The 27,226-nt window shown below is 52.1% G+C and overlaps 2 protein-coding genes across 2 annotated transcripts; both read right to left on the bottom strand.

Moving 5' to 3' along the window:
• Window positions 1-870: 870 nt before the first annotated feature.
• Window positions 871-4,093, bottom strand: LOC120855021 (heterogeneous nuclear ribonucleoproteins A2/B1-like). Its single transcript, XM_040229548.1, has one exon. The coding sequence runs from the start codon at window positions 2,464-2,466 to the stop codon at window positions 1,357-1,359; it is 1,110 nt and encodes a 369-aa protein (XP_040085482.1). The 5' UTR covers window positions 2,467-4,093; the 3' UTR covers window positions 871-1,356.
• A 72-nt stretch (window positions 4,094-4,165) lies between these two features.
• LOC120854510 (collagen alpha-1(IV) chain-like) lies at window positions 4,166-15,480 on the bottom strand. The gene is made up of 7 exons (XM_040228545.1): window positions 14,967-15,480; window positions 14,458-14,627; window positions 12,837-13,405; window positions 10,020-10,165; window positions 8,447-8,579; window positions 7,980-8,172; window positions 4,166-4,954 (listed from the first exon to the last, which is right to left on the bottom strand). The coding sequence occupies exons 1-7, from the start codon at window positions 14,978-14,980 to the stop codon at window positions 4,398-4,400; spliced, it is 1,782 nt and encodes a 593-aa protein (XP_040084479.1). The 5' UTR covers window positions 14,981-15,480; the 3' UTR covers window positions 4,166-4,397.
• Window positions 15,481-27,226: the final 11,746 nt, after the last annotated feature.

The following is a 27,226-nucleotide window of genomic DNA, read 5'->3' as shown; positions in this document are numbered from 1 at the left end:
CCCATGACCTCCACCTTGTCCCTGCCAGAGGCTCTCAGACCTGTGGAGCACCCTGGGTTCCTTGGCCCTGGCCTCTGTTATTTGTGTGTGTGTCTTCTTCTCTCTTCCCTTCTCATCTGGCCCGTTTCCCATGCCTTCCTATGCATGAGCCAGCTGTGTATCAAATGGACCTGCCCTCTAGGATGCTCGTGGTCCAATAGGGACTTATAAGGAAATAAGTGCCTAAAAGCCAACTGGAGGACGATATCCGTTGACTTCACCTGGCAAACCGCCTGCTCACTCACATCTCTGTCCTCCCCAAACCTGTCTTTTGGTATGACCATATTTATTTGTGAAATCCAAAAAAAGAAAAAGATTAAACTCAGAAAAAAAATCATGTTTGTGGTTTCCAAGGGCAGAGAACTGGTGGAAGGAAATACAGGATAAAGATTGTCGAAAGGTACAAGCTTCCAGTTATAAGATAAACACAAAACATGTAATGTATAACAAAAACTCATACACCACAATAGCAAATACCAAATTGTGGTATGGACCAAGGAACTGAATAGACATTTATCCAAAAAATATATACAAATGACCAATAAGTTCATGCTATGTTATTCAACATTTTAAAAGCTATAATGAAAAAAAAAAAAGTTATAATGAACAAGGTGACCAAAATTAGCACAGCTGTAGGATATTACAAAAGTTGTTAAGGGAGTAAGTCCTAAGAATATTCATCATCATAAGAAAAAAAGTTTTTTGGTAATCATTTGATAATATATGTAAGTCATATCATTACACTGCACAGTTCAAATTTTGATATCCTAAAACAGGAAAAAATTTAAAAGGTAAAAATGCAAAACATTCAAAGAGGACAAGCCACTACTGTTTTACTTTTAGAATTATTTTATTAAATCTTAAATGCACAACAGCTTCTTAACTCTACACATGAAATACATTTCTCAAGAAGAATGATGTTATGTCTTAGTATCCCTTGATTCTGGCTAACAGTTTTTCAAAACTTTGAGAAAAATCTTGAAAAAGTTTTCCCGTGTCAACCGAAACTTGGAAATGGGACATTATCAAAGAAGGGATGATTCTACACTCTTCCAGAGACCGCTAGAAAGGCAGAACATTTCAAAAGCTAAAAAACCACCTCAGAAGCATTTTCTTTAAGTCTTTCCTCCACAGGAAGTAGTGCTCGTACATGACTGAACCCACTCACAAAGTGGCTTCGGTACTAGCTCAGGTGTCTTCTGCCGTGGCGCTGAGCATCTATGCGTGACTGAGGTGAGCATTTCCTTAGCACTGTTATTTTGATCATCTGCAGCTCCTCTCTTCCCTCTGGGCGGTAATTCCCTCCTCTGTATACAGTCAAGCCCACGGCCACTGAGAAGGCCCCCCCCGCCTTGTCTCTCCACAACCCCCACGTCCTCTACTGCCTCCTGGGCCGTGGTTTCCTCCAGTATACGACCCGCCCGTGTTCCTGCTATCTCTCAACTTTCCACTCTTCAGTAAATCGTACTTGGAAGGTTTCTGCCTCTGATTGCCCGAATCACTGAAACTGCGACTTGTGTAACTTCCTCCTCCATAGCTGTCATGACGGGCTCTGAAGCCCTCATCCTGGTAGCCGTCTGCAGACCCTCCACCACCGCACCCTCCTCGTCCTCCCCCGTAACCAGGCCTAAGCCCCCAACCGCCACCTCCAGCTCTTCCTCCGTACCCGTGAGAGCCATCCCCAAACTGACATCCTCTTCCATACCCACCGGCTCCTCCTCTGAAGTTCCTTCCTCGTCCTGCTCCCACATTTCCCCCAACACCATGAAAATACCCCAAACCAACATCACCTCCTCCTCGACTTCTCAAATGCTGGCCTTCTTGCCTCTCTTGTCTAGACAAGGCCTTTCTTACTTCTGCATGATGACCATCGATGGTATGATTTTTCTGCAACATGATCTTATCCACGGGATCATGGTCCTCAAAAGTAATAAATCCGAAGCCTCTTTTCTTGCCAGACTGTCCATCAGTAACTATCTCAATGGCGCTGATTTTTCCGTACTTCTCAAAGTAATCTCTAAGATGACATTCCTTCGTGTCTTCTGTGATTCCTTTGACAAACAGCGTCTTGACAGTGACGAGAGCCCCCAGCTTTCCATGGTCCTCTCTTGGGACAGCACGTTTGGGCGTAACCATCTTCCCATCAATGAAATGAGGTCTGGCCGCCATGGCGGCATCCAGCTCAGCCATGGAAGAAAATGTGATGAAACCAAATCTTCTTGATTTTTGGCTGGCAGGGTCCCTTATTAACACACAGTCTGTAAGATATCCCCACTGCCGGTAATAGTTCCACAGACTTTCTTCTGTGGTCTCAGAGCTCAAGTCACCGATAAAGAGTTTACGGAATTGTTCTTTTTCTCTCTTACTGCTCTCCGAAGGAACAGATTGTGAAGCTTTCTTCATCACGGGCTTACTAGCTTCAGCCATTTTTCCGATGCCGAGGAGGGTGAGAGAGATCTCAGGGGGCTAGCAGGGACTGAACTGGGTCCCCACGCTATGATGAGAACTTGAACCTGACCTGTCCTGACCCTGGGGTGAGAGCCTCCCCTGCCCCTCACGGGAACTCAACACTGCGGCTACTACCTCTGGAATCACTGTGGCTCTGGGATCAACCTTGAGTAGCTTTCAGTTTTTCAGAATAGGTTGATCGGTGGAACAGGTCGATGCAGGTTCGCCTGGTTCCAAGAGCTCTTCTGTGACCCACTCCTGAGAGGTAAGACAGCCTGGAGCTTGCTGGAAATAGTAGTCTTCTCAAACTTCTTTAACAGGTCTGAGTCCAGAGATCTGCTTTTTGTTTTGTAAATAAATCCGCAGGTAATTTTGTTGCGCCCCCAGATTCGGAAACTTGGGCTCTAACCAGTCATGCGTCTGTGGTCCAAGTCGGTGGAGGACACTGTGGGCACACGAAGGGAAGAATCAGAGAAGGCTTCATGGAGGAGGTGATCCTTGTGTTGATTCCTGACAGCTGAGTGTGTATTGTCTAAGTGGATTGTGTGAGTGGGGCAGGAGCTCTCCAGAATGAAGGAACCTCATGGGTAAAGCTCTGGAGGTATGAGACAGCAGCTTTCAGGAGCAAAGAGGCAAAGTGGATGGAGGTGGGTGGAAAGCTGGGCACTAGCCTCTGCTGTTATGGCTCACCTTGAACCTCTGTGAGCCCCACAGGGCCTTGCAGAACCAAGCTGAGACCCCAGCCGGGCCGTGGCAGCTCTCCCTGGCCTGGGTGAGTCTCATATCTCATTGGGCTCTGAGGCCAGAGCCACAATCTGGGCAGGAAAGTTACACGTTTTATCTTTTTGAACCTGAGCTGTCAGCCCCTTGCTGTGGTCAGCACAGTGAAAGTGCAGCAGTTCACGGCCAGCTTCCTGGTTCTCCGACAAGATGACCCAGCGGGGCCCACCCTCAGGAATCTCACAGTGAAGCCCAGATGGCTTATGGGAAGCCATGGTTTTGGATGATCTCCTGGGGGCTCCCAGAGTCTCAGTCATTCGGGGGGAAATCAGACTCCAAGAGTCAGATCCTCCCTCAGTCATTCATGCCCATCCAGAACATAGTGACGAATGTTAAATGATTTAACAGGTGGGTTAGCGTCACACCCGGTGCACAGTAAGTGTTCAATAAATGTTAGCTATTACGGTTTTCTCGACTCATTCACTCGCTCTGCTTTTAGTCATTCATTTACCCACTATTCATTCATGCGTCCACCCCAATTCATCCATTAATTCAGCACAAATTCATTGTACATCTTATCTGTGTCTGTGCTGCAACCACCTGAGCTCCAAACCCCTCTTGTGATGGGTGCTCCAGAAATTCAACAGGGATCAACATAGGACGGGAATTCAAACTCACTCCTGTTCACCTGTGAGCATGGATATGTTTAAGACAGCAGAGCCTCTCACATGAACAAGCGACAGCAGACGCCCCCTTGGGGACCCCTTGCGGCCTCTCGGCCACATTTGAGCAGCTCTCTCCCAAATGGCCAAATGGTGCCGAGCGTCTCAACCTTGGCACCAAGCTTTACTGATGCCTGAATCTGGAGGCCACAGATGGCTGTGACAGGTGCAAAGTGGGAGATGAAGGGAATCGCTTTTTAGGGAATTGGCAGTGAGGATTCAGAGCCGCACATAGCTGTTGATTTAGTTATTTATTTATGTGCCTCCTGCCTCTTCCCGGACTTGGAAAACGCTAACCAGAGGAGGAGGGAGAGAACTCAGGGCAGGAGGGTAGGGTGGGCTTCCTGGAGGAGGCGCTGTCCACTGGTGGCGAGAGGGGCCTGAGCACGGATGCAGCACAGTGGGTTCTCGCGGGGAAGCTGAGGGAGATGGGGCGGCCCCCGGGGGACCAGAGCAGACCTGCCCACCCTAGTCAGGGAAGAGCAGGAAGCCGGAGAAGACGCTGTCAGAGCCTTCCGTGCCCACCATGCCGTTGTAGTCGTTGACCGCCAGCCACACCTGCTGGCCTTCCTGCAGCCGCAGCAGCACGCCGCCCGAGCTGACCTGCTTGCTGCTGGTCATGTGGTCGCAGAAGGTGGCCACCTTGAAGCCGCTGCGGTAGAGCAGCACGCACAGGTTGGACGTGTGCGACGTGTGGAAGACGAAGTAGTAGAAACCCGGGACTTGGCAAGTGAACTTCCCAGTGTCCTTGTCGTAATGCCCCTGCGGGTTGGTGATGACCTCGTTGAACCTGACCAGGCCGTTGGCCTCCGGGAACTGGCCAGTCTGCCGTGTGACCGAGAACACTGACTGGTGCTTCTGCTTGTACCTGCCCTCCACACCCGGCTCTCCGGGGGGGCCCACGGTGCCGGGAGCCCCCGGGATCCCTGGGGTCCCCATGGGACCGTTTTTCCCAGGATAGCCAGGTGTGCCGGGGTCTCCCTTCTGGCCCTTGGGTCCTCGGGTCCCAGGGGTAGCTGGGATTCCTGGGGAGAGAGCAGGTGGGAAGGCAGTGATGGGGCAGGGGATGGGAAGAGGGACCCAGTGGTCCTGCAGGGGCCACCCCCCAGGGTTTGGTTCCTGGACTCTCCTTCCCCCAGATGGCGGCCTATCCACCTGGGAGCACTGTGCAGGGAGTAGGAGGAGAGGGAGACCTTGGTTCAAATCCTGCCTCCCCTTGGTCTTGCCCTCTGACCTTGGCTAAGGCTCGGCCCTAACTCTCAGCCTCGGTCCCCACGTTTGTGATGGAGAGGGTAGGACCAGACGGCTCAGGAGGTGTCAGAGCCGGGCTGGATCTCAGAGAGTGTGCCAGAGGCCACGACTGGTAGCCCACAGACACCACGTAGCCTCAGATACCTCCTCACCTAAAAGTCTACATTCCTATTTTTTCTTGACAAAAATTCAGAAGATGGGTCAGAGGCAGATTTTCTGGAAAGCTCCTAAAACTTAAACTTTAGGCCCCATTAACTTGCACTGACCCCATCAAGGTCCTTTGGGTAATTTTATATAAGTTTTTCAACTTTTTATGTTGAAATAATTACAAATTCACAAGAAGTTGCCCAAAGGAAAAAAAAAAGGATAAGGAAGTCTTATGCATTCTTTACCCAGTTTTCCCCAGTCTTGCAGAACTGAAGTATGAAATCAAAACTGAGAAACTGACCACAGCTTCTCTTTTCCACGCACTGTTTGTGTGTGCGGTTCTAACACTGTTTTGCAGTGTATGGAGGTTTGCGTAAACACCCTCCCACCTGCATCAAACGTATCCCTAATTTTGTACTATTTTTCTTAAAGAGGGTCCTCAGTATTTTATAAGATTCAGAGCTCCACAAAACTGCTTTCTATGTCTGAGCTGGAACCACTCAGGCCAGCTTAGCACATTGGGTCTACCAGATGGAGCCTTCCAGGCTGCCTCTCTCCAACCCCTTTTCAGCCCAATTCAGCCCCTCTGACAGCTGGCCAGCTCAATTTCCTTCAAGTTACAGATGGGGAAACTGAGGCCAGAGGCCTGCCCAAGGCCATGCCACTGGTAGGAGGTGGAGTCAGGACTCAAAAAATCAAGTCTGGCTGAGTCCCAGTCCGAGCGTCTGATGCTTGTTGCTGCCCTGGTTATCGGAGCTTCTGTGAGCTTCTTCTCCCCTTGTCCAAACCATACTCATCTTTCAGGGCCTGATTCCAGTCTCCTCTTCCAGGAAGCCCTCTTTGACCACCCCTGCTGGCCGTCGTGGCTGTTTCCCCTTCTGACTGCCTTTACGGTGGGTGTTGGTGGAGACACACTGTAACAGAATTCTCTGCAACTGGTGAGCCATGTAGATCCCAGGTTAGAAAAGAATCAGAACCCAGCAGACCTGGGCTTCAGGCTGTGTGATCCTGGGCAGGTGACCTCCCCTCCCAGAGCCTCTGTTCTCCCAGGTGAGATAAAGGCATAATGGAAGGGATCTCCTCAGAGTGGCTAGCAGAGTGGGGTGGGAGCATGCGTGTGCTGGGAACCTCATGGGTAGTGCTCTGTAATGTCAGGTCTCGGGGGTGGCCGTCAGCAACGTTGAGCAAGGCTGTGCCTCTTTCTTCAGGCAGTTGGGGCGGACGCACCCGTGAGGAGGGAAGCCTGAGAGGCAGTGGACGGTAGCGGTGGGAGGGTGTGGCCTCGGGAGTCCAACAGGCTCCCAGTGTGTGACTTCCGGCCAGTGGCTCAATCTCCCAGAACCTCAGCTTCGACATTTGTATAAAGGGGGTAAACCACATCTTCAAAGGATTTTGGCCTCAGCTTTCTCATTTGTAAAATAGAGTTAGTTTTTTCTACCCCGAAAGATGAATCTATGGAGAGCACTTGGAACCTGTGTCTGGCACAAATTAGGAGCTTGGTGCCCATCAACCACCCTGGGCAGTGAGATAGCCAGAGGCAGTGATGAAGTTCAGGGTCCTGGAAAAATGGCAGATCTGGGGGCTTCCTTTGACTCAGGCTGAGTTGGAGGATTCCTTCTGGAATGTTGGTATAATTCCACTCTCTTTCTAGGAGGGCAAGTGACAGTGGGAAATTCCTAAGGACATCCGTCTCCACTGGTCTCCCTTGCCCAATGCCTCTGCCACCTCTGTCACCTCTGCCCAGCCCCACCCCAGCCTCCTTCACACCCACTCTGGACACATTCCACCCCCCCCAAATGTGTGCCCACTGCCAGACTAGGTGTCCCCAGACCCCAGCTCTCACCCAGCACCCAGCGCCCATTCAGGTCCTCAGCCCTCTTCACTCATGCTGGGGCTTGCCTGCGAATCTCCGACAGATGGTTCTGTGACTGCGACCCTGACTCCTCACTCCCCACCTCTCCAACTACCCAGAGCCCTAGGGAGGAAGGGGAGCACACACTCCTAATAAAGACAGGGATGACAAGAGCAGCAATGACCAGAGTCTGCACTTACAGGTACCTACCACATGCTGTTTTCTATTTAATCTTATTAATCATCACAGCACCCCTGTGCAACAACTGCTGCCATCTCCCCATTTTACAGATGAGGAAACTGAGGCACTGGGAGGCTACATAAGTTGGGTAAGTACACACAGCAGATGGGGGGCAGGGAGGCAGTGGGGCTGGGACTTGAACCCTGACCATCTGGGCTATAGTCACTGGGGACCACGTTAGAAGGCAAGTTGCGGAAGGGTTGGAATAAAACAATAGCAAAGTGTTTTAGAAGCTTGCCAAAGCTTTTGCCTGGATTATCTCCTGGGACCCTCCCCACCACCTTCTCAGACAGGCACTCTAGGTCTCTCCTTGATATCAGATGGGAAATCTGATGGGCAAAGAGGTGAATTAGGGAGACTTGAGGCCTGGGCTCTGAGGGGAGAGGGGGCAGACCTGCCACAAGGGTTAAAACTCGGCCATGGGAGCAGGTGTGGCCAAAGGGACCACCCTCCTCACCACCAAGTTGCTGTCCACCTTCCCTGAGTTGGTCCCAGATGGACAGTCCAAGCCCTGCCCTCAGGCCCCAGGCGGCTTCTCCCTGCCAGGCCAGCAGACTCACCTGGTTCACCCTTGGGCCCTGGCAGTCCGTCATACCCATCCTTCCCGGGGGCCCCGGGCAGGCCCGGCATCCCAGGGATCCCATAGCAGTGTGAGACCGTCTGGCCCCCGAGTGGCCGTGCCAGCAGGAGCAGCAGCAGGTTTAATACCAGGAGGGGCCAGGCGCCGGGCCCCATGTCCGCCTGGGGAAGGAGCTGGATGGGGAGAGAGCTGAGCTGGCCTCTGACGCACCCTCCTCACCCTCTCTCTCCCCAGGGGGCCATCCTTCTCAGCCCTTGGCAGCCGACTCCCCTTCCCTGGCCCCTCGCCTCTGGGGGCCACCCAATGGATGGGGAGTGGGGCCCCTGCTTCAAGCTCAGGCCCCTGGCTCAGCAGAAACAGGGATCCTCCTTCCCGTTCCAAGTCAGGCTGTCCCTGAGGCCACGTGTCAGGAGGTGGCAGCGGGGAAATGCTGCCATCTGCCCTCACCTGGACAGGTGGGAGGTGTCCGGTCTGGTCACGGAGAGTTCCTCGGGCCGGCTTCCCCTCTCCAAGGCTGGAGGACGCCGTGTCAGAGTGGACCCAGCCAGGAGGACCTGGAGCAGACTGGGCGGTCCCCTCCCTGCCTCCCCCCAAAACCACATCCCCTTTCCCATAATTTTTCCTGACTCAGTACTTTACTCTGGGTGCTGAGCTACGCTGACCACAGTGATACCCCTGTGTGCCCCCTGGGTCTTGAGTGTCTGAAATGAGGAAATGATCACTTCCTCGGATCTGATGAAGGGTGTGTGTGTGTGTGTGTGTGTGTGAGTGTGTGTATGAACCTCAGCTGCCTGGGCAGGCTTCTGGGCAGGCTTCTAGAGTCAAGTTCAGCCCAGCGAACGCCCGTCCCTGTTTGCTGCCATTTACTGTGCCTGAGACAGCTATTTCACCAGATTCACAGGAGGAAGCTATAACCTTCCTCTTTACAGATGAGGAAACTGAGGCTGAGGAAAGTGAAACCCTTGTCCAAAGCTGCACAAGTGAGTAGTTTCTTGGTGCATGCTAAGTCACTTCAGTCGTGTCCGACTCTGTGGCCCCATGACTGTAGCCCACCAGGCTCCTCTAGCCACGAGGGTTCTCCAGGCAAGAATACTGGAGTGGGTTGCCATGCCTTCCCGACCCAGGGACTGAACCCACGTCCCTTATGTTTCTTGCATTGGCAGGTAGGTTCTTTACCACAAGGGCCACCTGGGAAGCCCAGCTTTCCATACGCCCTCTCCCATTTGCCCTACTTGGGGGTGCACTCAGAGGGGGCGAGCTTTGATAGAAGGCAGCCTGCTGTGGCGGACAGACTCCTCTGGGGTCTCCTTTCAGCCCTGCCACTCCCTTGCCTGAGGGCCTTCAGCAAAGCACTGGTGCCTCTAGGCCTCAGTCTTCCCATCTGTATTTTGGGGTGGGGTGGGGTGGGTGAGGGGAGGCCCAGGCTTCGTGTGATGGCGTTTCTTCCTCTGCTGGGGCCCCGGGTGAACCTACCTTCCCTGCCAGCTCCACCTTCCTCACCTCCATCCCCAGCACCCCACCTCTGCTCTCAGAGCCTATTATGGCTGGCGAGGGGTTGCCAGTCGGGGCCAGGCTGGCAGAGCTGAGAGAGGTCCATTATCCCCTTCTCATGAGAAATTTTGGGGAAGAAGGAGGTAATAGGCAGTAGAGTGTTCCAGCCCTGACTCTGCCCTGACTCTGACTTCCCCAAGTGTCGACTTCTGCTCTGTAAGTGGGGTTTCCAGGAGCTTCCATGCAGGGCAGGGCTAATGCACATACCGTGCCTAGCCCTGTGCGAGTAATGAGCTGAGTTCGAAGGCCATCCCTGCCTCGTTCAGGGCCTGTCTCCCCAGCTGGCCCTCCACCCCGTGACTCTGGGCTGCAGAGTGTGCAGCAAGAGCGAGAATGTGAGGGCACCTGGCCCTGGAATTCTCAGGAGGGTGGAGGGCTGGGGAGAGCAGAAAGGAAGGCCACAGCATCGCGAGGGCGTGGGGGACCCACCAGAGGGCACCCAGGCCCCCAGCCTGTCTTCAGCCCTCACCTCCTCTGCGCCTGGTCCGGCTTGTCCAGTAGGTGGCAGCCTCTGCCCGTGCGCGGCCCTCCCTCGCCCTGCCCGCCTGGCCAGCTGGACTCTGCTGGGTCCCCTCCTTTGGAGGGGCCATGATCTGCCTCAGCAAAGAGGAGTGGCTGTGGATGGAATTTAGGGTACAAGGCAGTGGTGTACCCGCCCCCGCACCCACCATTTTTACAGCCAGGTCTCCAGCTTCTTATGGGACCTCCACCCTGACGGTGTCTGTGAGCCCCGTTGCGATGAGAGAAGCCCTCCAGTCTGGGGTGAGGCAGAGTTCAAATCCAGGCCCTGCCACTTTCTGCCACTGGGCCTTGGGTAGATGGCCTCCGTCCTCTGAGCCTCAGGGTCCTCATTTGTTTTGTTGGGCTTAAATGCATTGATGGTTATGAGATGTCCAGCACACAGTAGGGGCTCACAGATCTGTTTTGCTTCCCAGTCCATTCGTGTGTGTGTCCCGGGCTCGGGGGGAAACCAGGGCAGAGTGGAGGACAGAGGGGAGCTGAAGAGTCTCTGCAGCCCCACTCTCTTCTTCATGATCCCCCAAAACTGTTGATGGGGCCAGACAGCCCCCCAGAGGGTCCCAAGTGTGTGGGGAAGGCGGTGTGGGGGGTGGGCTGTGGGTACGTGAAGACTCCAAGGTCAACGCTTGAGAGAACGAGGGCATATCTAAGGCGTGCGCACGTGGGAGGGTGAGGCGTGAGTGTGCACCTGTGTGTCAGGGCTATGTCCGGGACACGTGTGAGTGAGAGCACTACTGATGGTCGATGGGGGCCCCCGGAGAGTCGGCAGCGGGGTGTGCGGGTGTGACCGTGTGTATCCCTTAGTGTGTCTGTGGGTTTGAAGGCATAAGTAGTGTGTCCAGGGGTGTGCCCTGCAAGTCTCAGGGAGTGGGTGTGTGGGTGAGGAGTGAATGAGTCTTGGTCCAGGAAGGTGGGTCCACGTGCATCTCAGGAAGTGTGTGTGAGTGTGTGATGTGTTCACATGTGAGTATGAGCAGCACAAAGGTAAAGTTGGCTTCCTTTGGAGAAAAGCACAGGGCATGTCCAGGACTGAACTTCTGGTCTCCTTATCCTTCTCACGCACAGAGGACACAGTGGGGCTTTTGCTTCTCAGCAGCACCTGGACAGGCCAAGTGGGGCTCTGGGAATGGGCCAGGAACATTCCCGACCCTCCAAGGCCCCAGTGCAAACGGAATGCATGCCCAGCCTCCACGCCTGCCGGGGTAGAAGTCCAGAGCTGGACTCAGGACATCTGGCAGGGAGGACTTTTGGATGCTCCCTGTCTCTGAGCCCCTGCCTTTCCGGTTCAGCCTCGGAAGGGACGTGTGCCATGTGTGAGGCGTGTGCCTGTGGAGGCTGGCGAGGGGAGCAGGTTTGGGCATCAGCAGGACCTGGGGTCAACCCACCCCCTCCCCTTACATGCTGCTGCTGCTGCTGCTAAGCCGCTTCAGTCGTGTCTGACTGTGCGACCTCACAGATGGCAGCCCACCAGGCTCCCCCATCCCTGGGATTCTCCAGGCAAGAACACTGGAGTGGGTTGCCATTTCCTTCTCCAATTCACACATGCATGCTAAGTCACTTCAGTTGTGTCTGACGCTGTGTGACCCCATGGTCAGCAGCCCACCAGGCTGCTCTGTCCACAGGATTCTCCAGGCAAGAGTACTAGACCGGGTTGCCATGTCCTTCCCCACCTTACATGCTAACCCTGGGCTTTAAATTTTCCTTAACACTCACTCAGTTTCATTATCTGTAAAATGGGGTCAATCATAATACCCATTCAGAGTTCAACTGTAAAGACTAAACAAAATACAATTAAGGCTAAAATGTATGTGTGTGGGCTTAGTCACTCAGTCGTGTCTGACTCTTTGCGACCCCAGGGACTGTAGCCCGCCAAGCTCCTCTGTCCATGAGATTCTCCAGGCAAGAATACTGGAGTGGGGTGCCATGCCCTCCTCCAGGGGATCTTCCCGACCCAGGGATCGAACCCAGGTCTCCCACACTGCAGGCAGATTCTTTGCAGTCTGAGCCACCTGGGAAGCCCCTTATTAATGCACCAGGAACTCCTCTGCAATTTTCATATATCAAGTCATTTAATCTTCCCAACCACACTTCCCTGGTGGCTTAGACAGTAAAGTGTCTGCCCACAATGCTGGAGACCTGGGTTCGATCCCAGGGTTGGAAAGATCCCCTGGAGAAGGAGATGGCACCCCACTCCAGTACTCTTGCCTGGAAAATCTCATCGATGGAGGTGCCTGGTAGGCTGCAGTCCATGGGGTCACAGAGTTGGACACGACTGAGCGATTTCACTTCACTTCACTTCAACAATGCATTGAGGTGGGTGCCGTCAGTATTCCCACTTTGCAGATAAGGGAACAGATTCACCAAAGTAACATAAAATGAACATAATTGGATTTAAGCAAATGGTGGCCCAGGATTCGAGCCCAGGCTGATGAGGCTCCCAGGACCTCCTAAATACACGCTGTAAAATGCTAAATATGGGCCTGCCTTGTAAGCACTTAAATAACTGTTGTCATTCTTCAGCCTCCCTCCCAATGCCCGAGGTAACCAGTGAACTTCAGGCTCAGCAGATGTGGATTCAGATATTTATTCCAGGAAGAGTTCCAAGACATGGTCTCCGTTCAGGCAGCTAAAGCAACAGAACCCCCACTTGATGGGGCAGAGCAGAGATGGCCAGAGAGGTGGAGTGAGTGGGCCAGGGTCACACAGCAGGATGCAGAGGCCACGGTGGGGACCGGCGGGTGAGGGGGGGTGCGGTCTTCCCTGCTCAAGCAGATGGGAAGATGAGGAAGCCACTGAAGATGCTATCGGCATCTTGGCCGTGGTAAATGCGGCCCTTACTGACATCTTTTTCAATCCAGACCTGGTCTCCCTGCTGGAGATGCAGTACCGTGCTCCCAGACACCACCTGCAAGAATCCCTTGCTGTTGAAGTCACAGAAGCCCAAGGGCTGGATCTGGCCCCTCCGAGAGGACCTGATGGACAGGCAGATGTCCCACTGGGACACCACCTGGAAGGTGAAATAGTAGTAGCCTGGGACGGAGCAGTGGAACCTGCCCGTGGTATTCTGGTACACGTTCTCCTGGTTGGTGATGACCTGTCCAAAGATGACCACGTTGTCTCTTGTCAGAGGGTTCGGTCTCACAGCCGAGAAGGCTGGCCGCGGCTGGTCCTTGATGTTTCCAGGGGTGCCTTTGGTGCCCTTCAACCCCGGGAGGCCAGGGGGCCCCATGGGACCAGTGGGTCCTGGGTAGCCCATTTTGCCCGGATTTCCAGGGGGTCCAGGGTTGCCCTGGTCTCCTTTAAGGCCGCGGATGCCTGTCTGGATGGCAGGGGCCCCTGTGGGGAAAAAGGTCAGGTTGGGAGTGAGAGTCTGGTAGCCTCCAGACCTCAGGGAGGTGGCTGGGGCCCCAGAGAGCTGTGGGATAAGAGGGTAGGGGAGTGTCTGGGCCTGATTGATTCTGACTAGTTCTGTGCGACCTTGGACAAGTGTCTTGACCTCTCTGAGCCCCAGCTTGTTTGTCTGTAAAATGAAGAGAAATTGAACAGACACTTGGGGAAGGAGCAGGTTCTGGGAAAAGGCAGTCCCCTGGCTTTACTGCACTCCTGCCCACAGCTGGGCACTCCCAGTCCCCCGCCAGGCCATTGACCCCGACTTCTTCCGATTCAGGGACTACCTGTAGGATGCCTGGGTGCAGATCATTGCAAATGCCTAGGCAGATCTCTCTGGTGGTCTATGGACTGGGAGCCTCAGGGTGATTACATGAGACCATCTTTTCCAGCTCTGGTCTTGCCCTCCTCCCTTTTCCTTCACCCTTGGCCTTTTTTCTAGAATATGAGAGTTTCTGAAGCTTGAGGGGGCAGGGAAGGGGGAAGCAGGGACAGATGTGCAGGGAAGCTGGAGACAAAAAGGATAGTTGTTATGGATTGATTCCTCTCCACATGCTAGGTGGGATCTTTCTCCCTTTTACAGATGAGGCAACTGAGGCTCAGAGCAGGTGAGTAACTCACTCAAGGTCACACAGCAAGACAAGGGCTCTCAAATTGAGAGACTAGGGCATTCATCTTTCTGGTGATTGAACAAAGACCGAGGCTGGGCACAGATTTAGGACCTTTTGTAGGCCTTTCTTGCAGTGGCCTACTCTCCAGAGGGAGACAGCAAGGCCAAAGAAAGAGGATGTGGCAGTTAAGGGGTCTACAGAGAGGCCCTGGAGGCCTGTGTACATGAACTTGGGAGAAGGCTAGGCCCTGGGACCAAGCACAGACTGGAGGGGCTTCATGTGGGGGCCCAGGGGGACTCCTCTGTTTCTCACCGCCACCCTGAGCCCCCACCTCCAGGAGGCCAGCCCCGGCCCAGGGATGCGGGACTGGGGTCCCAAGGGAGGGCTTACCCGGCTCCCCTCGCTCCCCCTTGAGGCCTGGCCGTCCAGGTCGGCCAGGTATTCCTGCGCTCCCATTAATCCCGTCCGGGGCTCGGCACACGTCCTGGGTCACGGAGGAGGCCAGGGAGACGGCCAGCATGCTGATCACCAGCCAGCCCCAGGGGGCTTCCATGGTCCCACTGTGGAGACACACTCATGCACACCCAACTCACACCTTGAACCGCACCCCGCCCCCCAACCGTGACATCTGTATACGTCCCTGACCGTTGCACACATACCCCACCCAGGGCCTTTGAAGTCCACCCTCCACCCAGCTCCAGGGACCCCCCCAGCATACGCACAGAACCACAAACTCACACAGATTGACACACACAACCAAACATACTCATAGGGTTACACACTCAGACACATGAACACAGCTTCTAGCCTTCACACACCTACACAACACAATAAGCAAACGTAAAAGCCCCCCACACACCCCTGGATAGGCCGACGGACACACTCCCTCCCTCACTTACCTGGACACACTCATGTACTCCCTACAGAGGATCGGCTCCTTTGAATAAATATTTGCTGAGTGCCTGCTCCCTGTTTAATGACCACTCTCTTGCCCAGATGGCAGAGGTGTACATCCACACCGGAATTCACCAACACCTGACGCACCCCTCTGCTCCCTCCCCCACACATGCGGTCCCTCTTAGCACCCACTGGAGGGCAGACAACTGACTGTCCCCTGCTGGCCGACTCTGAGGGACTCCTCTGTTGGGCTCTGACACCCCAGCCTTTTCCCAGCCTCTTGTGTGTTGGTGGGGGGCCAGGATCCAGGAATTCTGGTTAGAGCTGATGGCTCTGTGGCTACCTCCCCCGCTCCCCCCAAGCCTCTGGAGTTAAGGTCCCCCCATTTATTTGTTCTGGGTCCTAGATCACTGCCCCCCAGCTCTGTCCTGGCACAGAACCAGCTAGCAGCACTCTCCCTCCCTCCCTGCCTGGTCCCATCTCCTGGGACCCCTCCCCTGGCTCCTTAAACGTCACAGGTGCCTTCCCCGCCCAGCGGAGGCCTCACCTGTGTCCAGTCTTCAACACACTGGGTACTCTGGTCCTTCACGCAGGGGCCCCTGTGGGACACCCAGCAGGGCGGTGCTGGCCCGGGGCCAAGTTTCACATCCCTTCCCACTTCTCCTTCCCTGGAACCGCCCCGGGGGCCAGAGGCCAGCAAGGGACATTTTGAGCAGACCTCAGCAAAACTGGAATACGGGACATCCTACCCCAGCCACAGCTGGCGCAAGCGCAGGGACAGCGAGGCAGGAGGCTGCCGGGATGGGGGTGGAGGAGGGGTTCCTGGGCGGGGCAGTGGACTCTTGGAGGCACAGAGCAGCAGGGTAGAAGGAACCTTCTCTCAAATCAGTGACTTGTAAGACTTTTTCACGATCACGGAAGCAGCACGTGTTCATTGCCAAAAGCTTGGAAATACAGAAAAGCACAGAGAGACAAGGACAGTGATACAGTGGCAAGAGGCTCGGTCATCAGCTTTCGAGACTGCCACTTCCTCGCTGCATGTGCTTCCTGGGGCCTCAGTCTTTTTTTGGTTGTCGTTCATAAGTTGGAAGCAACAGATTCTACTTTGCTGAACAGTATAAAGGTTTAGAGATGTAATACACATACAAAACGCTGGACACTTAATAATCAGCTTTTATCAACATTTAAAAATCAAAAAATAAAAATCAGTAATAAACGCCCATCCAGAGACCTGCTGTCACCATCTGGAGCAATCGCCCAGCCTTGCTTGCGGTCACCTACGGGGCGCGCACTGCCTGTCAGCCCAGCTCCCTTTGTCGCTGCCAGCCCAAGAACGCCTTTCTTTAGATCGAGTGCTTCTGTCTCCCCCAGAGCGGAGGCTGGCGCGTTCAGGCCCGGGCTGGCCTCATCCTTCTGCTCCTTCCCATGGCCGTGCTTTCTCATTGCCGTTGTTGCTTTCTCTCCTTTTCCAGAGGGATGGGGAGAGGACGAGGAGGAGGAGGAGAGGGAGGGTGGTTGCACCTGGGCAGGTGAAGACAGTCTAGGACCAGGGTTTCCAAGCCTTTGGGGGCTCCCTTTTTCTTGCAATCTTGTGTGACAGATGATGTCACTCAACCTGTGCAGGTGGGGATGCTCTGACTTAAGGGTGGGGGCCCAGAGCTCCTACCGCCAGCCCCTTTCCTGCTCCGCAGGATTCAGGGGCTCAGGGGAGCTAGCGCCTCTCTATGAGCTTGGGCAAGCCACATCACTTCTCTGGCCCTCGAGTTTCTTTACCTGTAAAATGGGGATGATACAGTCCCTTTGGAGGGTTGCCAAGAGATTATATGAATACATAAGGAAGTTTGGGTTTCCCAGGTGGCGCTAGTGGTAAAGAACCCTCCAACCAACGTAGGAGACATAAGAGATGAGGGTTTGATCCCTGGGTCAGGAAGATCCCCTTGAGTTGGGCATGGCAACCCACTCCAGTATTCTTGCCTGAAGAATCCCATGGACAGTGGAGACTGGCAGGCTGCAGTCCATCGGATCGCAGTGAGCTGGGCATGACGGAAGGGACTTGCATGCATGCACAGACACAAGGAAGTTTATACTGTCAAATACCACATTAAAATCAGTCATCATTATAAATAATATCTGTGTGACCTTGGGCAAGTTGCCTAACCTCTCTGAACCTCACTTTCTCAAGAAGAGGGAGAAGACGAGGGAGAAAGCAGGAAGGCTGGTCTGTAACATCCCTTCCAGCATCGTCTTCTTTGATTGCATTGTGTCAATCTTGCTTCCCTGCAAGAGGAGTTAGAAATACTGCATCAGAGCCAGAATGGTCAGCATGATTGCTCCCATTTTACAGATGAAGAAACTGAAGAGCAGAAACAGAAAGACTTTCCCAAGATCATATAGAAAATGACAGAGTTGGCATGAGGAAAAAACAAATACTATGAAAGCCTTCTCAGAGTACAACTTTCAAGATATTAAATGCACAATTCATACAGAAATATACAGTGAGGGGCTCCCCTGGCAGTCCAGTGGCCGAGACCCTGTGCTCCCAACGCAGGGGGTCTGGGTTCCATAGTGGTCAGGGAACTAGATCCCACCTGCCGCAACTGAGATCAAAGATCCCGAGTGCTGCAACTAAGGCCCAAGGCAGCCAAATAAACACATAAATAGTTTTTAAAAAGAAATACATAGGGAGCATGTGTTAGTTTTCTTTTGCAGTTTATAAATGAAGGAACAAAGCTTGTTCAAGGAAGGATATGAGAAAAAAAATTATATATACCTCATTAGGGTGAGAGAGATTCAGTGAAAATAACAATAACAAAAAAACCCCCAAGAATTCTGGAATATTCATAGGTTGCTAAGGTAGTTACAAAACTGGTTAATGTTCTTTAGGGCAATAAAATCATCATGTTGGTGTTATCTACTCTACTGGAAAGAAATCATTTGCATCTCTACCAGACAAAAATAATTGGCAACTTATCAGTTTTCTACCAGCTAACAGCTATCTTTACAGAGCCTGGGCCCTAATCAATAGTAAATAATAAGTCAAGCAAAGTGACATTCCCCTGGAGTGTCACGTGACCCTTAGGAGGGCTTGTTAGACACGACTCTAATTTGACTTTGAAAGGACACCAGTTATCTATTTGCCTTATTTCCTAGTGTTGGAGGATTTCACTTATCAGGCTGTTGCAAGAGTATAAACACTTCCCAAGAAATGAAAGACATCGATAATAATGAACATATCATTAGTGTGAAAAGTAATGGGTCAGCAGTAGCCCTATGAATGTCACAGCCGGGACACCTTCAATCAGAAGAGGAGGGTGTCTTTTTCATTTTCTCCAGAGCTCAGGGTCCTGGAGGGGAAGCGGGAGTGGAGGTATGAGAGGAAACCCTTTGTCATGCTTGTGAGGTCGGGATCCAGGAGCCCCACCCCAGAGAGCAGTCAAGGGTCTGGGGGTAATCAGAGAAATAATTTCTAAATTACTCAGGTTCTTCCTGGTGCAGTCGTCACCTCCCACTCAAGGGCTGCATTCCAAAATCAGCATAAGAAGCAATAATTGTCAATGGTCAATATCACCCTTGGAAAGAATTCTTAGGAAAGCACCATGTTGAAGACCATTATTACTATTTCAGGATAGTTCTACGTGGTCACTTTTAGCGTTGACGTCAGAACAGGTTTCTAGTCCTTCAGTGGAGTATAAGTTGGCTAATATATACCCCCCTTTTAAAAAAATTAAATCTTTAAAGACTGGAGCTGTACTCAGTGGTGAGGTGTTTAGACCACAAGAGGCTCTGGATCTGAGGCAGATGGTGGTGGGAGGTTGGGGGAGGGGTGGGGTTGGGAGGGTTAGGGGTGGGGGCGTTGGAGGTGGGGGTCGGGGCCCGCAGGTACACGCTACAGAATAGGCTCCTTGAGGGTCTGAAGCAGCAAGGATGGACAGCAACCCCTGCCGTATTTTAATGGGTATTTTAGTTCTTTCTCTCTGAATTTTATTAAGCAAAATGCAGATAGCCAAATGTGTGTATAATTTAACTCTAAAGTTCTTGTATTGCATTTAAAAAACACAGAGGTGTTATTTACACACAGTAAAATGCACAAACCTTAAATGCCCCTGGTCAATGGCTTTTTATGTAAATGAAGACACCCTTTACCACACGCAGATCAAAACACAGAACATTTCCATCACCCCAGCAACTTGCCTCGTGCCTCTTCTTGTACCATTGGCCCTCAGTGTCTGCATCCACAGATCCCACCAACCACGGATCAAAAATATTTGAAAAAGAATTCCAGCGAGTTCCCCCAAAAGCAAAAGCTGAATTTGCCACACACAGGCAGCTATTTACTACCATTTGCATTGTATTTACAATTATTTACATACCATTTACATTGTATTAGGTATTATAAGTAATCTAGAAAGGATTAAAAGTATACAGGAGGATGTGTGTAGGTTATATGCAAATACTACGCCATTTTATAGAAGAGACTTGAGCATCCTTGGATTTGTGTCACCAAGGGGATACAGGGGTGTCCTGGAACCAATCCCCTGCAGATACCAAGGGACGACTGTATTCCCTTCTACCTGCAAAAAGCCTAGGGATTCGACCTCTCTCACCGCGGGTTACTTCTACCTGTTCTTAAACTTCACGTAAATAGAATCACTCAGTGTCTTTTGTGTCTGGCTTCTTTCATTTCACATGCTTGTGAGATTCAGCCTCGCTTTTGCTGCATGCCGGTTCGGTTTTATCGCTGAGTAGTACTCCGTGGTATGCGTGCAGCCCATTTCGTGTAACCCCGCTCCTTTTCATGGAAATTTTTGGTTATGATGAAAAAAACTAAGAACATTCTCGTACAATCCTCCTCCCTGTGCCATCCTGTGAACGAATATGTTCAAATCCCCACGTTACTGTCTGAACCCCAAGACGGGGACATGCGTTGACACGGACACCCCTTCACGCTCATCTGCTACCCCGCACCTCCCTCTCCATCAAAAACACAAACCTCCAGACTCGCTACCCGATCCACTTTTTCTCTTTCTCCTGGCTGGCTCTTTATTACGGAGAGTGTCTTAATCTTGTCTTTCTTGCGAAACCCTTCCCCTCCTCTGGGGGCCTTCAGAATCTCTCCTTCCATTCTCCTTCCCTCCACCCGTAAGATCAGGGTTTCTTTTTTCAGTGCGGGGAGTGTTTGGGAATTGGGGAGGGAACTGTCAGAAACTGCCACACGCCTTCAGTGCCTGGACTTTATTCTTTGCCTTTCTCAGCAGATAAAAGAGCTTCAGGGGATTGTTTTATGAAAAACGGAGGGGATTGCAAAACGACAAATAATTTGTTGTGGAGATGGAGGCAGCGCAGATTCAAATTCAGCATCTCCCCCCTTTCTGCTGCGTGTGCTCTTGCAGGAAAGAACGCCCGTGTTTGGGGATGACATTGACCCCTCCGACTGGGATGAAGCTTCTGGTCAGTGTTGTTTGAATCTGGTGCATGGCAGGCACTTAGCAAAATTCCCACCTGCTACTCAGGGCTGCCCATGCAGGGAGACCAGCTGAGAAGTTGGTGGGGGGAAGTAAAAAGAAGACCAAACACAGCAAAAATAATTTTATGGGGAAGAGTAAGAAAAATACGGGAAAAAAAGGCAAAAAAGCAAACAAGCTCCCCTAACTGCTGGCTACAGCTGGAGACCAGCATCCTGGCTGCCCAGGAGGGAGAAGCCGAGCCTGCTGGGAGCCAGGCGGAGCTGCTCTTAGAGACGTTCCCAACACGGAGATTGCAGATCTGGCTGGAAAGGCGCTAATGGAAGCCACCAGGCATGCAGGCAGGTGAGACGTAAAAAGATTAGAAGGATTAGGGGCGAGTTTGGAAAACAGATAGTGTCAGCCAGGAGGACACACCTCTGCCTGGTGGAGGCCGCGTCTGGATCCTGAGGGATGTCTCGATCCCACATCCAGGGAATGTGGTACCCAGAAGGCCTGATTAATGCGACCTTCCAAGAAGTTCACACAGATGCAAGGAGAGGGGCCCGGGCAAAGCCTCCTCCCCACCCCACCTTTAGATCCTCACCCCTAGCCACCATGTGGAAATGATCTCCCTCGTTTTCCTATCACGGGGCCTGCAGTTCCACCTTTACTCATTCTTTCCCTGGGGATAAAGGATGTTCTGTTAAACAATAAAATTCAAGGTGTGTCTTAGGGTATTTGCAAGGTGTTAATGGGCTCTAATTAGTGAGCCCTGCTGCTAGACTTAACACTAGTGTTTTATATACTAATTTCATCATTGCAACCCTAAGGAGGTAATACTATGATAAGACCCTTTAACAGATGAAGCTCAGAGAGGGTAAGCAACTCGCCCAAGGTCACACAGCCAGAAGGTGGTAATTTCCACCGCATCAGGTAGCTTTCTGAAGATGTTCACTGGAATCATGCAGATCCAAAACAGGAATTCTGGAAGGGAGAGAGGAATGGTGGAGATGAAAATGCTGGGTATGGGGACTCTGAAGGCAAATTTGCCAACTTCACAAATTTACCTCCCCTGTGCCAAGTATTTTACATATATTGTCTTGCTTAACTTACACAGTATCCTTACAGGGTAGTGTACTGGCTCATTTTTCAAGGTGAAGAAACTAAGGCTCAGAGAGGCAAAGTGACTCATGGGTCTAGGGTTGCCAGATTTTGTTTGTTGTTCAATCGCTCAGTTGTGTCTGACCCTTTGCGACCCCAGGGACTGCAGTACGCCAGGCTTCCCTGTCCTTCACCATCTCCTGGAGTTTGCTCAAACTCATGTCCATCAAGTCAATGATGCCATCCAACCATCTCGTCCTCTGTTGCCCCCTTCTCCTCTTGCCCTCAAATTTTCCCCGCATCAGGGTCTTTTCCAAGGAGTCAGCTCTTCGCATCAGGTGGCCAGAGTATTGCCAGATTTAACAAATAAAAATACAGGATGGCCTGTTCAATTTGAATTTCAGATAAACAACACTATGCACAGGATATACTTATATTAAATATATATATATATATTCATGCTGTGCTTCATCTGGCAGCCTCCAGGGGCCATGCAGCCTCTGAGTGGCTGTTCTCCCTCCACTCCCTGGCTCACGAGGAAGCCTGTCTTGGTAGGAAGGGGTGGGCTGAAGGTGTGCACCTCTCTGCCTCCCAGGGCAAAGGGGAAGAGGCGCCTTCATCTCCATCTAGGGTCTCCAAGACCCCTGCTCCTGTGGGCGAGCTAAGAACCCCAGTCAGGTTCCCTCACTCTGCCCCCCTCCCCACTTCATCACCACATCTCTTCCTGCCTTAGATTTTCATCAGGAGGGGTCACTATGGGCTGGAGGCAGGGGACTCCCAGCTCTGTGGGTGTCCATGGACAGAGCACCCCTCTGGGCCTCAGTTTCCCTATTTGTGAAAAAAAAAAAAGAGGAGTTGAACCAAAATAGTAGTTCCCTGGGTCAGAGTCCCATTGAGGAGCTGGTTAAGGAGACCATTACTCAAGTTGTCTTCCTACGTCCTGAATGGAATTTCTGGGGTGGGGCCCAGAGATTCAGTGGTTTTCATAGGTGCCTTGGATGAGCTGAGGCAAGCAGTCCAGCACCTTTCTGGAGCTCTGACAGCAACTGGGCATCTGTCCAATCTTGACACGTGGGCTGCGCCTATCTTCTGCTTCTGACACGTGGGGATCAGGTGCTGAAGGGTCTCTAGACACCTTGATAAGTGTAGGACAGAGGAGGAAAGTCCAGGTTTGTTGGGTTGGGCCAGGGTGAGAGGGAGGGAAGATCACTAAATCTCCCCTGAGCTGAGATCATTTCCAACCTGGGAATTTCCGGGGCATCTCTTACCTCTGAGTAGAGCTGGGTGTTTTTCACAGCCCCTGCCCGGGTCACGTGACTGCCCACCAGGGCACCAGTGAGGCTACTGTTGCCAGCGCCAGTGAACCGATGGGCGGACGGAGGCTCGGAGGGGGCAGTCAGTTTCCAGTGTCACCCAGCAGAGCTCCCCTGGTGGCTCAGCTGGTAAAGAATCTGCCTGCAATGCGGGAGACCTGGGTTTGATCCCTGGGTTGGGAAGATCCCCTGGAGAAGGGAATGGCTACCCACTTCAGTATTCTGGCCTGGAGAATCCCATGGACTGTATAGTCCATGGGGTTGCAAAGAGTCGGACACACGACTGAGCGACTTTCACTTTCCCAGCAGAGCTGCTTCAGTCTCCGGTCTCTGGGGGTGGGATTCTGCCCCCCAGCCTCACCCTAACGCAGTCCTGGAAGGTGTCTGGGGTAGACAATGCCCTGCTCCTGTAGTCCAGGCGCTGCTTTCTTCATGGCAATGTTCTGAGCCTCTGCCTCTGCCCTACCAGCCGCTCACAGCAGCTCACAACTGTCCACTCCCGCACCTCAGGTCCAAGCTCCCTTCTCCTTTCCCTGAACAGGGGGTCAAGCCTGTGGGCTGAGCCAGGATCTGGGTGCGGGTCTGCTGTGAGGGGCGCCTCCTCATTTTTGCCCCCGTGGGGCAGCTTCGGAATCTGGGCAAATGACAGCTGCTTCAGCCGGTTCCCTCCCCCTCTCTCCAGCCCTCTGCTGATTACAAATAAACACCCGGGCTACGCGGGAGAGTAATTAACTCTCCAACATGGGGAGAAAGTAATCAGCCTGGAGTTTGCTGCAGGTGGGAAAAGAGCAGGCTTTTCCTAAGGAGTATGCAAATACATCGGTAGTTTGCAAACCACCCCTTGGGCTCCAGGGAAAGGCTGTCAGAGCTGGGGGCACCCAGCTGCTAAGCAGGGACAGACACCGGGTGATGCTGCCCCCAGCTGCTGGGGGGCCTGGCCTCTCAAGTTTACGGAGATCAGAGGGGTCAACATAGGAGTGGGGGCCTTGCCGTTGGGGCTCCCCTGCACACCTGAGTCCTTGCGTCTAGAGCTCTGCGAGGAGGCAGAGGGAGAAACAGGCTCTGGGAGGACTGGCTTTGAGTCACACCACTGGTCCTTGCTCATGTGACCCCGGGCAAGTCACTTCCACCTTTCTGAACCCCAGTTTTCTCACTGAAAGATGGGGATACAAAGACACACTTTTCAGGCTCGTACGGAGAGCTGGACAGACATAAAGCCTCTACCCAGGCCTGGCACTTGGGTGTTCAGCAAGTGGGAACTCTTACCAGAAAGCATCACGATCCATGTGGGACACTGCTCCCAAGTCAAGGCCACGACCCCTCGGGGAGCTCCTGGGTGCCTGGTCTACATTTCAGGGGGTGCAGTCAGCCTTGTGACATGTAACTTGAAAGCCTTCAAGAATGGCCCTTCCCTTCTGTTTCCAGGTATCTTATTTTGTTGGCCAAAAAGTTCGTTTGGGTTTTTCAAAACTATCTTGATAACTTTTTGGCCAGCGTAATATTGCCCCTGCCTTGCTTGAAATTCTGGACCTGGACTAGGGTAAGGAGAGTGAGGGCCCCGTGGGATTAAATTTAAGGAGGCATTCACTCAAGACCATGTGAGCAGAACTGCTCCTGAGGGTGAGCACCACCTTAAACACGCCCCGGGCACTCGACCCAACTCATCCTCATCCAGGCTCTGGTGAGACCCCACCTTTGTTAAGCCCTCTCTCAGAATTAAGCCTCGTCCTTCAAAGAAATTCTGGAGGGGAGCAGGCAGGGAGCAAGAGGAAATTTTCTGAGTGATGGAAATGTTTTATGTCTACACTGGGGTGTCAGGGGCACAGGTGTACGTGTTTGTCAAAACTCACCAAATAGCACATTTAAATTATGTGTATTTCACTGTATATAAATTTTATTTCCATAAAACATAATTTTAAATAAAGTAAAATGTAGGTATCTTCTGGGAGACATCTCACATTAATGTATAATTATGGTGATGATCAAGGTGGTCATTCAGCTTCTGCTTGTATACCTCGTGTGACAGGGAGCTCACCACCTGTGGAGCCAGGACATCACTTGTTTGGCAGTAGAACTAGGATCTGAACTCAGATCTTACTCCAGAGTCCAAGGCCTTGGGTTCGGCTCTACTGACTGTCCCAGGGTTGTGTGTGTTCAGGAATCATCGTGAGGGTTATATGAGGTGTGACTTGTGAAATGTTTGTCACATATTGCTGAGATACTTAAGAGCTTCTGTACATGTGGAATTGCACTTCCCCAAGATTGCCAGGAGAAATATCAATAACCTCAGATATGCGGATGACACCACCCTTATGGCAGAAAATGAAGAAGAACTAAAGAGCCTCTTGATGAAAGTGAAAGAGGAGAGTGAAAAAGCTGGCTTAAAGCTCAACATTCAGAAAATGAAGATCATGGCATCTGGTCCCATCATTTCAAGGCAAATAGATGGGGAAACAGTGGAAACAGTGTCAGACATTATTTTGGGGGGAACCAAAATCACTGCAGATGGTGACTACAGCCAGAAATTAAAAGACGCTTGCTCCTTGGAAGAAAAGCTATGACCAACCTAGACAGCATATTAAAATACAGAGACATTACTTTGCCAACAAAGGTCCATCTAGTCAAGGCTGTGGTATTTCCAGTAGTCATGTATGGATGTGAGAGTTGGACTATAAAGAAAGCTAAGTGCCGAAGAATTGATGCTTTTGGACTGTGGTGTTGGAGAAGACTCTTGAGAGGCCCTTGGACTGCAAGGAGATCCAACCAGTTCATCCTAAAGGAAATCAGTCCTGCATATTCATTGGAAGGACTGATGTTGAAGCTGAAACTCCAATACTTTGGCCACCTGATGTGAAGAACTGACTCACTGGAAAAGACCCTGATGCTGGGAAAGATTGAAGGTGGGAGGAGAAGGGGACGACAGAGGATGAGATGGCTGGATGGCATCACCAACTCAATGGGCATGAGTTTGGGTAAACTCTGGGAGTTGGTGATGGACAGGGAGCCCTGGCATGCTGCAGTCCATGGGGTTGCAAAGTCTCGGACACGACTGAGTGACTGAGCTGAACTGACCTCATACTGGCAGTTGGGTGGGATCTGGGACCAGTTCGGCGCATGACATGTGAGCGGAAGGGACGTTGCTGGTGCAAGTGCTCTGACTCGCTCTTGTCCCACTGCCGCTGTTGTGGAGTCCTCGTATTGCGGTGCTCGGAGCCACAGAGTCCAAGTGGCCTGGCTCACTGAGGGTCTGCACGGAGGACACCTGTCCTGAAGAATCATCTGGACCACGACAAGCTTTGCAGGAGCAATGGGTGAACCTCGGTGCTGTCGAGACGCTGCAGTGTGGGTTGTTCCTCTAGCATACCTGCCTTGTGGCCCATACCGCACAGGGGTGGTCTGCCCAGAATGACATGATGTTAATATTGTTGCTAGCCTCATGGTCTGAATCACCTTCCTCCTCTTCATTTTCAGGCTGTCATTGTCAGTGACAGCAAAGAACCCTTCAGGCCACACATTTTTTCCGCTTATCCCCACTGAGCTGTCCAGGGTCCTGTCCTCCGTCTGAACTCTCCAGCACTGCTCAGACTTTCATCAGCTCTGTGTAGTCTAGGCTGGGCTGCAGGGTTTCTAAAAAGAGAATTAACCAGATTCACCTTTGGAGAGCTTAAATTCTGTTGTGGGGAGGCAGGCGTGGAAATAACTCCCAAAGTAGGAGGTTTATCAGGTGCCAGGGAGTATAAAAACCGGAGGTGGGAGCTCCCAAGGGGTAAAACGAGTCACACCAGTGCAGGAATCTTGGGACACTTCCCTGGAGGAGGAGGAGAGGGGAGGAGGAATGGGAGGGGGAGGGGGAGGAGATGCACGGGGGAGGGGTGGGGAAGGGGGCAGGCCTCAATAGCTCCCTCTGGATACTCTGGGCTCTCATCACAACTCCAGTCTGAATCCCAGGTCTACTTCCATCTGCTGTGTTCGGTGAATCCGGCATTCTGGTTTTCTCATCTGTAAAATGGGGACAATAAAAACATACCTTTACAGGGTTGTTACGAGAACTCAACAAGTTAATACATGTAAAGTGCTTACTCAGCGCCTGGCATGCAGTAATTGCTCCGTGAAGAGCTGTTATTATGACCGCGTTTGGCCCTTGCAACAACCCTGCAAGAGGACAGAAATAACTAGCATTGTCTCTGTCTCGCAAATAAGAAGGAGGAGGCTCAGAACACACAGCTAAGAAGCGGCTGAGCGTGGCCTGGCAGCTGTGCCTGCCTTTCACCACAGCCCTTTTTGGGTTAGAATCTGGGTCCTCACTGCTTCCTCTGTCTTGACCACTTTTCCCAACTCTTTCCGCTTTTGAGACTCCACTCTTCTTTTTCTTTAATGTTTATTTAATTTTTTAAATTGAAGGAT

Source organism: Oryx dammah, unplaced genomic scaffold, assembly GCF_014754425.2.
Source record: "Oryx dammah isolate SB20612 unplaced genomic scaffold, SCBI_Odam_1.1 HiC_scaffold_27, whole genome shotgun sequence".
NCBI classification, from domain to species: domain Eukaryota; kingdom Metazoa; phylum Chordata; class Mammalia; order Artiodactyla; family Bovidae; genus Oryx; species Oryx dammah.
Note: the sequence above shows the minus strand (reverse complement) of the source record. Positions and strands in the feature narration are given on the sequence as shown.